The sequence below is a fragment of the Poecilia reticulata genome, chromosome 3 (assembly GCF_904066995.2).
Source record: "Poecilia reticulata chromosome 3, P_reticulata-male-v2, whole genome shotgun sequence".
Classification (NCBI taxonomy): domain Eukaryota; kingdom Metazoa; phylum Chordata; class Actinopteri; order Cyprinodontiformes; family Poeciliidae; genus Poecilia; species Poecilia reticulata.
In genome coordinates this window covers 21,603,539-21,616,529 of record NC_088832.1, presented here as the reverse complement: position 1 = coordinate 21,616,529, position 12,991 = coordinate 21,603,539, and the positions used below count along the sequence as shown (strand labels likewise).

At 39.4% G+C, this 12,991-nt stretch overlaps 1 protein-coding gene across 2 annotated transcripts in view; it reads left to right on the top strand.

Annotated features, from left to right (window-relative positions):
• Positions 1-12,511, top strand: part of kiaa1549lb (KIAA1549-like b) — a 62,678-nt gene extending 50,167 nt beyond the window's left edge. Inside the window, exons 15-22 of one of the 2 annotated variants that reach the window (XM_081605225.1) lie at positions 817-941; positions 3,192-3,427; positions 5,018-5,150; positions 7,608-7,979; positions 8,084-8,160; positions 8,686-8,834; positions 8,957-9,108; positions 9,639-12,511. In XM_081605225.1, the coding sequence (XP_081461351.1) occupies positions 817-941; positions 3,192-3,427; positions 5,018-5,150; positions 7,608-7,979; positions 8,084-8,160; positions 8,686-8,834; positions 8,957-9,108; positions 9,639-9,902 (1,508 nt within the window). In that variant the 3' untranslated portion in view covers positions 9,903-12,511. Of the gene's footprint in view, positions 1-816; positions 942-3,191; positions 3,428-5,017; positions 5,151-7,607; positions 7,980-8,065; positions 8,161-8,685; positions 8,835-8,956; positions 9,109-9,638 lie in introns of both variants that reach the window. The other variant, XM_008405887.3, reaches the window with a different exon arrangement.
• Positions 12,512-12,991: the final 480 nt, after the last annotated feature.

The window sequence follows — 12,991 nt, the reverse complement described above, 5'->3', positions numbered from 1 at the left end:
GGTGGGGATGGACCAAATGAATATGCATGAGACAGACACTTTGCTGAGACGGTATGGTGTGTTTGACTGCTGGTACTGTGACAAACCAAGATGAGCACACACACACGCACACACACACACACACACACACACACACACACACACACACACACACACACACACACACACACACACACACACACACACACACACACACACACTCTAATACTCAACTCTTATAAGTCCAGAAATACCTTGTGAAATCTCATAACTCGTTGTTCCATTAAATTTTGTTCTACTTTGAATAATGTCTTGTTCTGTCCCCTGTTCTGAGGCTAAGTGCTCCAAATGTGGTGGACACGAGTAAAAATTCCTCCAGTTCCGTCTCTCTGCTTGTAAATTTGATCAAATTTGTCAGATTCTGATTTTCCTAACGGCTAGATTTGAATAATTCAACAGCTGAGTTCGGCGAAACTGGAACTGAGTCTGTTTTTTTTTTCTTTCTTTTTTTTCTGACGCTGGATAACGGACAAAAGTGCAGAGTCAGTTTCTTTCATTTATCACACAGATGCATTACCACAACACTGGAAGCCAAAGCTGTCCTTGTGATCTATTGTTTCTATCTACAACTTCATTTACTGAGACAGATGACTTTTGTGTGATACAATTCAGAAACTGATGGTTCACATTCTTCTTTTCTGGGGGGGGGGGATGGAAGTAAGGGAAGAGGGCAGCCAGACAGGCGGGATGACAACTCTTCCCCCCGTTTTATTGATACGGTAATGATTATTGGTATTTGCTGTCTCTTTGTTTGTGAACTTCTGCTCTTGTCTTCAGATCCATACGACACATCTTCTGGCTCCCTGCAGCTGATTTCCATAAAGCCTGCAACTGCACAGACAAATTGCTCCCACCCTGCATCCTCCGACCGCAGCCAGGACTTGGCCATCGTCAACGGAGAGGTGATTTACACCCACATCTACACTTAGAGAGATGTTGGTTTTTATTGAGCAAGAACGTTACTTGGAGATATAGTGCTGTAAAACAGCGCTGGCCCTCTTACAGATTTCTCTCTTTTTTTTTGGTCAAACTTGAATGGTTTAAATTATCAAACAAATTTTTATGTCACAAAAAGATATTTTTATTATCGAATCATTGAGATCAACCATATATTTTTTACTCCAGTATGAATGGTCGCATCTTGTTCACTCTTCTAGAACCAGGAAATGACTGTAATAGAAACTGCCTGTCAGGATGAAGTAGCCTGAACAGCAACAAATTAAGTCCTGATCGAAATTAAAACACAGATGAGAAATAAATTGATTAAAGTCTCTTAGTCTGAATTGGGTTACAAAGATGTTTTTGTAGGATTTTGGGCTCCAGCTAGTGAGAATGACTATCCATAAATAAAGACAATGTGGAAAAGTGGCAAAACTTCCCATGAGATGACCAATACTCCAATAATAACTACCGTATTTTTCAGACTGTAAGCCGCTACTTTTTTCCCACGTTTTGAACCATACGGCTTTTCTGTGGATTTTTCTTCTACCACCAGGGGGCTCTTTAGCAGGAAGTGAATCATTGGAAGTCAAAATTGGAAATCAAAGAAGAAAGTGCTACATTTTCATTTAGAACAAGCGCATACTACCAGCAGGCACAACGAAGAAATTTCTTCAAACTCATACTGCCTCATCATGGAAACCACACAAAGAAAATGATGCCGCTGTTAAGTTGAGGGCTATCGATCTGGCAGTACAGGAGGGAAATAGAGCTGCTGCTCGGCGTGAACGAGTCCATGGGTCGGCGTTGGAGGCACAAGGCTGCGTCCTTAATTGCAGATTTAGTCCTTGTGGAAAACTGATAGCGGTGGAGACACCAGCGGCTTATAGCCCGGTGCAGCTTATATATGTACGTTTCCAGTTCATTTTATTTTTTTTATTTGTAGGTGCGGCTTAAAGAGAAGTGTGCTCTATAGTCCGGAAAAATACGGTAATCAAAGAAGTCATAAAAAAAAATCCAGAATAACATCTTAAGAACTGTTTAACTCTCTTGTCTCCTTTATGGAAAACGTTTTAAAAATGAAAGAGAGACTGGGAAAAACAGCAATGACGTCCAGAAGGAACATTAAGGCTTGTTTACAATTTGCCAAAAACTATTCTGTGGACTGATGCAAGACGCAGGAAATATTTTGAATGTGTGACCATCTGTTAAAACTCAACACTGCCTCTTAGAAACTTAACATCATGCTAACAGTCTTACACAGTGGTAGTATCACAATGGTCTGGAGCTACCTGGATATGTGCAAAGGACATATTTGAATCTTTCCTCCAGTTATTCCACTTCTTTCTTTACTTTGTCAAATCTTTGTGGTCATTTCCATTGCTCAACACTATTATGGATTTTACTCTATAAAAATTGCTTATTTTGAACTGAACCTATACATTTTAGAAATTAGGTTATAGCTTATTATTTAATTAGATTACCCCATGCCTCTGGAAACCCTGAAGCGCCATCACTTTAAAATATCTCTATCTCTGGTTATTTTGGATACTCTGAATCAGCTGTTTTATGCCGCTTTCATACTTTACATTTAATCTCTTCTTTCATTACTTAAGCCTTATGAAAAACCCTTCTCACCCTGCCATGAACCTGCGTGTTTGCTCTCGCCAAGCATTCCTCTCATGGCAGATATAGAAGATAATTTACCTTTCTACACACTCTTGGAATATAAGATTTCTTTATCAGATAAAATATTTTAATAACAATTCACCAGGAGTGGCTGTAAAGGCGTTCACTCTTGATGCTGATCGATATGCATTCCTGCTGCTCACAATGGACAAGACTCCTAATGTCCTCACTATCACTTTGATTTTCTTGTTTTGTCATTGGAGAAGACAGACTGTATGATTTTCTTTCACTTAGAATACATTTGACTTTATTTGTTGTGTTTGCATTGTGGTAGTTGCCTAATGCAATTGCTACATGTTGAAACAAATGCAGAGGCTTAATTGTCTCCCTGAAAAAAAACATTAAGTAGTATCATCATGCCACAGCTTCCTTTGTTTAACAAGAGAAAAAGCATTTCTTTAATTTAATTTACATCATATTCAACCCACAATCTGCACCAGAAGAATCAAGACGAATACGCTTCGCATTTTTAAGTTTTGATCACCTTGTGTTCAGTTGCACTTGTTGGTCTGCCCGCTCTTCAGGTCAACTTGGCGTTGAAGCAGAAATCAGACATTGAGCACTACAGAAACAAACTGAGGCTAAAAGCTAAGAAGAAAGGCTATTACGATTTCCCGTCCACCAATGGCAGCAGCAGCGGCGGAGGTCGAGCCCTGGTGCATAAACAACGGAGCGACTATGAGAGGGAAGTCGGTGAGCATGGCAGACCTCTGGAGCCGGACGACGAACGAGGGTCCACATACGTCAAGTCTCACAGAAGGTAAGAGACTAGATGGAGTAGATGTATATTAATGTATATTTACATAGAGACAATGTTTTGACATTGCTTGCGTTCCGTTGCTGTCAAAAAGTTTCGGCTCTTTATATCAGGCTGTCTCATTCATCGACGCACGGTTCTTCACCCAGGAAATAACAGCTTTCTAGAATATATTGGTATGTCTTTCACCCAGAAACTTATCTTGCAATTGCATGTCACCTTTGAATGGACATTTTTTCCCCCCCATTCTTCTTAGCAGAAATAAATTCAACCAGATTCACTAGGATTTGTATTGGATTCCCAGTTTTATCTTTCTGAGAATACAAAATCCTCCAGGTCCGGACTGGGCATGTTTCCTGAGGCCATCTCATTTTCCCAGAAATACGGTTGTGGTTGTTTGGGTTTACACTCAGAAACATATTTATAATCATATTTGTATCCGTCTCCCTCTATGCCTTGACGGTGCCCTCAGCTCGTCTTGCACAAAATTATCTTTTTGGATGCTTCTAGTCCTTCTGCTTTGAGTTATCACACAGTTCAATTTGTGTCAATAATGATATGAATTTCACTTCACCACAGATCCATCTTCATCACTTTGGCATCTGTTTCATCATTCTAGCATACAGTGACTGATTTGTAATTTGCTGCATCAGTGGATTCCTTCTGTTCCCTCCTCTGAAATATATAAAGGGAGACATGGATATAAAACATACTAACTATTTAGTTGGGTTTTTTTTTTAAATCTACCAGATTTTACATCTTGCCCAATAAACCTTAATGAACTTTTTGGACTTGGAAAAGGGAATAACTATCTTTTCCATGGCATGCTGGGACCTTGCCATGGGCCATTCAATGCTCGTGCCACCAAATCTGGTTCTGGGAGCTGATGAACTCTGCCAACGTGATTCTGTCCAAGGTTTTTATGGTCACAATCTCTTGTTGCTTTCAAATAATAATAATAATAAAAGTACAACTTCACTTTCCAGCACTAATTTTTAAATAACTTACCAAAATATAGCCACAAACTTTAATGTCGTTTTGCCACATATTTGTGAGTTGGAATGAAAATCATACATTGTTGCCAAATTTATTTATTTATTTATTTATTTATTTATTTATTTATTTTTACAAATAAAACCCAGTGTTGCTTACCACACTAGAATCAATGTGATACGGATACCGATTATTGATACTTTGGATTGATCTGCCCACCTCTACTGACATGTCTTGGTATCTGTTAATATTTTCCCCAACATGGTGTGTAATGACACACACCGGCTATATTAAGAGATCAAAAGAATATTAAAATCTAAAACTCTTGTAGTTGTTCACTAATGTGTGACCAACATTTTTATTTTTATCTTTGTCCTCTCCAAATGTAGCACCTTCTTTGTCAGCGCCACCCCTTTCAAACAGGAGTCCAATTATTTTCCTCACCTTGTTCGTCGTACCTCAAGCAACAAACCGACGAGGTTCTTCTTCTGCTGAAGGCTCACGAAAGGCTGACCGAATAATTCGGACGCTTTGAGTAAAGAATTGCTTTTCTGCATGTTTGATTTGTGTTGCGCTCACTCGGTTTACTCTAATTGGCAGGCATTCCCAGGTCGGACAGATGGCCTATCGCAGCAGACAAAGCCTAAGCAGTCCAAGTCCCGGAGGAACTGAGATGGACCTCCTTGTAATGAGAGAGAGGCCCAGAAGAGGCATCCGCAACAGCGGCTATGATGTGAGTCCCGTGTCAACACCCACCAACCGTTTCGACCCAACCTAATCAGCCAGTTAGCAGCTAAAAAGCATCTCTTTTTTTGTTGTTTTTTTTCCAGAGCAATAGCTTAAAGGAGCACTCTACTGGTGATGAAAGAAATTTCACATTAAAGAAATGTGTTGTTTTAATGGCCAATGTTAGAGCTAACTTAAATGCACAGTTCCTCTCATTAGGGCTAACGGTTCCAAACTTCCCAAAACCTTTCTGGACAACAACTCTTGTCCAGAAGAGCTTGTGTTGTACATTTACATTGTTGAAGATATTGTCAGAGAAATGTGATACCATAGAGGTGTAGTTAACAGAAACTTCGGATTAATTATACTCCAACTTTGGAAAATGCCAAGACCTTTAGGAAATGCAGACTCTTGTTGCAGAAATATAACATAAGTTCTAATTTTATTTTTCTAAAAAAATGTGACCAAATTTCACAGATCAAGTAACTGAGCAACGCTAAAAAAGTCAGTTCCACAACTGTAACAAATGCAATTAAATGGGAACCTTGATTATAAGGATTATGAGGACTCTGTGAAATCCCTCTCTCTTTACTGTGAGACTTGGTGTGCAAACAGAGCTATGCATTAGACCTGTTCAGCTCAAGAGTGGTTTGAAGTGTTCTGCAAACTGAGCAGAGAAACGGGCAATTTATAATTAAATGTAAACATTTATAAAGCGGGCTGCACAGTGGCGCGGTTGGTAGAGCTGTTGCCTTGCAGCAAGAAGGCTCTGGGTTCGATTCCCGGCCCCGGTCTTTCTGCATGGAGTTTGCATGTTCTCCCTGTGCATGCGTGGGTTTTCTCTGGGTACTCCGGTTTCCTCTCACAGTCCAAAAACATGACTGTCAGGTTAATTGGCCTCTCCAGATTGTCCCTAGGTGTGAGTGTGTGTGTGCATGGTTGTGTGTCTCTGTGTTGCCCTGCGACAGACTGGTGACCTGCCCAGGGTGCATCCCACCTCTCACCCAGAACATTAGCTGGAGATAGGTCCCCACCAAGGGACAAGGGTGTAAGAAAATGTATGGATGGATTTATAAAGCATTGATGGGTGATGTGCAGCTGTTTTGTTGCTAACATGCTTTTATGGTCTTGAAGTCAGAATATTTTTAGCGTCAAAGAAATTCGAAACATTTATCTAAATTTCTACTTCATTAGAAAAGTGCAGGCGTAGTTAAATGGAGCATTTGTGCAAACTGATGGTGCTTTGGCTCATTCTGGCCTACACAAAAAACGGCATCAGAAATCTCGCATTGGTCCAGTGACAAGCATTCACCTCACCATCACAAGGGGATTGAACTGCAGAGAAAGTATGACACGTCCATCTGGGAAAAAAATAAGTTCTTATACTTCTATGACCATGTGTTGGTTTGCACTGTGTTTTTTCATGAGTCCTGGCCTTGTTGAATACAAAGGGACCGGTCTGGCTGCAGATTTAAGTCTCTTGCCTTTTTCAGGAGGGCTGATTTATGAGGTTCTCTGTGCTGGCTCTACTGTGGCTGCCCTCTTTTTGCACAGGAAGTAGGGCAGCCTCAAATTGTATAAATTTGTCACTGTGCTGGACTACTGAATAGAAGGACATAGTGACAAAAAAAAGTATGTTAAAAGATAAAAAAATTATTAGGACAATAAATACTGCTCTCAATAGCGTACACACCCCATAAAAATTTGACCATGATCAATCTTTTCAAAACATATTTGTATTTACAAATGTTGCATTTACTCTGGACACGTCAAATGAAAAACTAATTTGTTGAAAAAAACATCACATGTAACTGCAGTCTTTAGCAATACTGGATTTAAACACCCTTTAAAAAAACAAATGTAAAGTATTCAGTCTTCTCTTTGTCGCCAGTGATAATAAATCACCTGAACCACAACTCAGGTTCAAATCCTGATAACAGCAAAGAAATTTCAAAGGAATATCAAATAAACTCATTGTACAAAGTATCATTCAGGAGAAGGCTTCAAAAACTCCTCTGTGGTGTAAATCCAACATGGCACAATGAAGGTTTGGGTATCATCAATTCTTAAGGATCTACAAGAATATCTTCTCAGCACTAGAAATATTTCACAACAATCTCCTTTATCTTTATTGTGTTCAGACTAAAAAATAGGGTTTACTGTAAATAAAACATCCAGTTCTGACAAAAAAAAATGAAATAAATAAATCTGAAACCTTGTAGTAGAATGTAATGTGGTCTGATGAAACCAGACTGGACCTTTTGCCAGAAAATCATAAATGTTTTACACAAAACAAACACAGAAAATTGCCAGACGAATAACATGCCCACGTTGAAACTTTGTGGGGATAACGCCATCTTTCTCTGGATTCTTTGTCACATTTAACTGTTTTTCTTTTTGTCTTCAGCTCTCATAGTTTTTGAAGAGTCAGTTGAGTCTAATCTACTGTGTATATATTTCACAGACTGAGCCGGAGCTGATCGAGGAGACAAACGTTGATCACCTCCTGGGGCCGCGAAGGTACATGTACGGCCGTGGCCTTAAAGGCCACTCAGAGACGTCCACTCTGAGCTCACAGCCGTCCATCGACGAGGTGCGACAGCAGATGCACCTGCTGCTGGAGGAGGCGTTCAGCCTGGCTTCTGGGGGCCAGTCCACAACTGGAAGGCACGGCCACCACCAGCAGCCCCCTCCGGACCAATACAGCCCCGCGCCTCCTCTCCCCTACGTAGACGTGGTCAGCAGCGTTCCAGGCACCATGAGCTCGGGCCGGGGCGGACTCCACTGGGTGCCATCTTACGGAGCAGATATTTATCAGTGCAGCCTGCCTAAACCTGTGAGTTGGAGAAGCTATTTCGTCTTTTCAAGTGACCAATCCAAAAACAAGTTCTTTGATCAAAAGAGTTCTCGCTGTCGTTTAAGGCCTTTCGCTTCACCCAGCTTCCTGAGATGACCGTGGGTTCTCCGCCTCCTTTACCGCCTCGCACTGGACCTCCTCACAGAACCTCCTTAAGACGGTAAAAAATGAAGACAGCCATGAATGAAAAGAGGAGTTCGTTTTCAAAATGACACGGATGACAAAGATACTGAAACAAGACGATTAAGAATCGGAGCACAAGCTTCGCCAAAATACACAAAAGCCAATGTGTGGCACCTTGTAAAGGAAAACACAACAATCTTTCCTTAAACAGGCGCTTGGTAAGATTTGGAAGACATAAAAGATTAGCAAAACGGATAACACAAAAACAGACACCAGTGGAGACAAACAACCATCTTTCGTTTGCTAACCTTTTGGATGCTCCTTTTTTAAAAAAAAAAATCACATAAACATTCATATTCAGGGGCTGTAAGAAGATTCGTTGTGGTAAGGGTGATTTAAGGCCTTGTTATAAATTTTTATAATGAACTCGTGTATAGAGAGATGGCAAGAATACTAATGATGTTATTATTTATTTCTTTTTTTTGCGTGGAGTGTGTGCGCCCTCTAGTGGTGGCTTTCTGCTGCAGTTTTTTGTTCATGCCTCTCTAATGTCTTGACTTAGTTCCACCTCGGACTTGGGGCCTAAGGGAAGGAGCTCAGAAACATCTGTCGCTGAAATGCGGAGTCAAAGTGAGAAAAACCCATACGGGCCATTCACCCGAGCAGCACTTCCATCTATCGCTGCAGAACAGCCTGTGCCAAACTACTCAGGTAAGCAGACGACGAGGCGATTCAGAATTTAAAATGCTTGCATCGAGTCTTTATATAATAGCCTTTCATTTTGATGAAAAAAACCCCAACAAAACAACGATTGACTGTTTTTATTTAAACAGGAAACCCTATTACTGCTGTCTACGCCATCCCCGCTGCAAAGCCAGGGTACTCAGAGTATTTTGTCCCCACGTCCCCTACGTCCTACCATAGTCCCTCTTGGATGTCCTATCCACCAGAACCTGAGGATGTCCAGCCGCAGTGGACAGACTCTGTAAGAAACCCCATTTATCCTGTTTGTTCCCCATCAAGGCTCACTTAAAAAAAAAAAAACTACTAAAAGAATAATATCAGATGTTGAGAATACATACAGTATTAAGTGTATTATTAAGAAACTAATGTTGGTGCCCTGTGATCACCCATAAGCATCACTTTTTAGTGCTTGTTATAGATACTTATTTGTATTTAGGTCTGTAATAGTGATTTTGCGAGCTTTCGAAAGATTCATATTTTCTTGCAAAAAGAAAAATCACAACGAAACCCAGTGCAACAAACTGTGCTCAGCAGTCACCTAATTAGTAAATTGAGTCATCCTGGAAACAATTTTATCTCGGTGTAAAGTAGAGTTGTTCTGTGAAGGCTTGTTATAGTATTTCCACTTAATTTGTCAGGACAGCAGTCAGAAAGTTCTGGAAATCTTTTCATTTCAATTCATAGTCCTGCACTGATTTGCACACTTATGTGCTCCTGCTTTACTGTTAAGATTGTGTTTTTCCTTTCCCTTCCTGTGCACTCTGTTTTCAGGTACCCCTACCTGGGTATGCTGAAGCTTTTCCTAATCCTCGTTACCCACAGGGGAGTCCCACCAGGCTACCCCTGCAGTACAGCCAGACACTGGAGCAGCCGCCCACTGCTCCTCGCACAGTATCTGAGCAAAGCCTCCCCCAGGTGCTGAAGGACATGGACAGCATGCCTCTGAGCAGCCTCTCCACCTCTGCACTTGTGCAGGCTATAAGACAGGAAGTGGCCAAGCTAGCGAAGAAACAGAATGACATTTTTGAGTTTTAACACACGGACGTGTCTGGGTCTTCGCACAGAAGGTGATGCTTCTTCAGCTCCGTTTTTAACATTTGTACTCTCCGACAGACTGATCTTTAATTGCTGATTATCCACCTCTTTTTGCACACGACCGGTGTACGTCAGCTCATCAGTTAGGAAAACTTCAAAAGATTTGTTTAATTTCAGAAAATAACAATTCCGTTTTCTGTCAATGACGTCCCAGGTAATTATGCACATATCTATGTAGATATATCAGTAGGATAAAACTAAAGGTCAAAAACATTTTTTTTTTTTTTCTGGACCAGATTAGGATCTTAGTGGGTCTTATAAGAGAAAATCCATTAATGTAATCGTCTGTACTGAGAGGACCAAATTCTTCCTGTCAGATGGGTTAGTATAACTCACAGTGTATATGAGCATGTACAGTTTAAGGACATTGTGTATCTAACCAAGCCTGTTATTAAGCGTCAGCTTAAACGAGATGGGCAAGATCGGGATCAGCTATTTCAAACATTAATCTCAGAATGAAAAACACATTCATTTTTAATTTTACTCTCTGTAGTTTCTTTACATGTCTGAGGAAAAATAGCATATCAACAACACAAACCGCAACCTTTCTTGATAATCCGACGGTTCTGTTTAAAAGGTTTAGTAACTGGAAATTAACAAATGGACAAAATACAATTTAAATCTTCTTCTTCTTCTTTAAATCCTATTTTAAAATCAATCTAACAGGATTTATTTGGGTTTACACAGGATGATGTAAGGTGCAGATGAGATGTTTGATTACTGAACTGGGTTTATTGGTGAATTTTCCAAGGATGCAGGCTTGGGGAATACTCTGAATACAGACTGCAATATATTTAACTCTTTATTAGAGTTTAAATGTTTGAATACTTCAAGAACGTCTCCAGTGAGCTTATGTCCACAACCAACTCAACAATTTGGCAGGTTAGTGACTCAAACGATTTTGTTTACAAACAGCCAAAGTAATGGACATTTTCAATCCTTTTTCATGCTGTTTGTAGTCCATATTTTTACTCGCCAGTCATAAGTCTGTGACTGCATGGCTAATTTTAAGCAAAATATTCTTTTGCCAGTCAAACACCTCTAATTAGCAATGGTATAAACTACAAACATGTCAGACTTTGATGAGAAGTCTGGTACTGAGGCACCTGCAGCAAAACCCTCAGGCCCAGTGGATTGTAAAATCAGGTCTTTACATTGTGTCTAAAATGATGCATTGCAACACAATGAGCCTTGTCATTGCCTTTACTTGTTGGCGGTCATATATTGGAATTCAGCAATGTATTCTTATATAGAAAGATGTCTTCAAAATGGTGATGGGGACGTGAAATAAGTTTTTCACATGTGAAATGTTGACCTAATAAATAATTTTGTGTGAGATATACCAGTGGATCTTTAAGTTATAAAACCATCGTGAAATTGATTTATTTCAGTAATTCTTTTCAAAATGCAAAACTCATGGTTTCTAAATTCATTACAAACAAAGTGATGCATTTAATGAAAAAGCTGGGCAGCGTGCAATATTCCTCGGGTGTAACGTCTCTGCAGGTCACGTTCTGGTAAAAGTCAAGCCGGGAATAAAATATGGTTTTCAGAGGTGATGGCACTTTGAGCAGGGACACAAAGGAGGAGGGAACGAAGGAAACGGAGGTGTTTTTTTTTTAGAAGGAGTTGGCTAATCTCGTTTTACGACTTGAAGATCAGACCAATGTAACATTACAATACAGGGGATCCAAATCAGCTGCATAAACTATCCAGTCAAGTAAGGCACACATAAGAAAATCAGTTCAAACATGGTTTGTTTGTTTGTTTGTGTGAAAATATTCCAGCTCTGGAAGGAAAAAAGAAAAAAACCTCTGAGATTTTCTGCAGAGAAGTGCATGTAGTATTGACCTGTAGCAGGGGTTGCGTGATTTGCATTAACACTGAGATTGCCAACTTGTACTGTATGATTTCTAATAACCTTAAAAATGTGGATTATTATATAATCAGTGCTGGGAAGTTGTCAGCTTTGACACCAGAGAGATATGTACGAGTGAAGTTGCCTTTGACTATTTCTCATTCGTGGAACAGCAGGCTGCTTTTTTTTTATCAGTCCTGAATGAAGTTAGCCTTTCAACTGTTGAACAAATCCTTTGTCAGCTCAAGTAAATAAATGTTTATTTATCATTTGACTCCATGTGTAAGTAGATACATGAAGCCTCTTGTTCTCAAACTCGTCAAGAACTCGGCCGTTACTTGTTCGGCGAGGCACTTTTGTCTTAAAAACAGAACTGAAAACCGTTTTTTGTGTGAACACCTTTCTACATTCTCATGCTGGATAACTACAGTATTAAATAAAAGTATCTGAGGGGGTTTATTGAATGAAACATGAGAATTTATTCAATAAAGTTAATAGTGAGCTAACTATCGGAAAATCAACATCTTTTTGTCCTCATGTGACATTTCCTCATTTTCTTTTCATCTGTTGCTTGATCTTATTTTCACTGATGTTATTTAGAGATGAATCTATCACAGAAAAAAGATGGGAATTGAGGGAAATGTTAACCTAAATATTTCAAATGAAATAAATGATTTTATCAAATAAAAAACAGTTGATTTGTGCCTTTTTTTTTTATTTAAATTTCCACATGTCACATTTTCCAAAATGCCGTTGGTAAAAGAGTCAAAGCCGTCGATGCACGGAGGCTCTTAAAGCGTTCTGGACAGTGTTACTTTTTCATACTTCAAGTCATTAAATAAAACAATTACAATTTACTGGGTAAACTTTAAAGCCACATGCCAATTTTGGCTGACACATTCTGGAGGAAAGTAAGTAAAGCTTTATTCATATAACACTTTACAAGATAAAAAATCACAAAGTTCTTCAACAAACAAAATAACAAATACACAAAAGAAACTATGTGTAAGGCCAACAATCTGAATTTTATATTTGTACTTTTTTGTTGTTATTTTTATGTCCTTCTGTTTATGCATATTTTTCTTAAAATCCCAAAGGTTTCAAAGGTTATTTGCATTCTGTATTGCTACTGCAAAAAGCTTTTGAATATATCTGAGTGTGTGGATTTCCA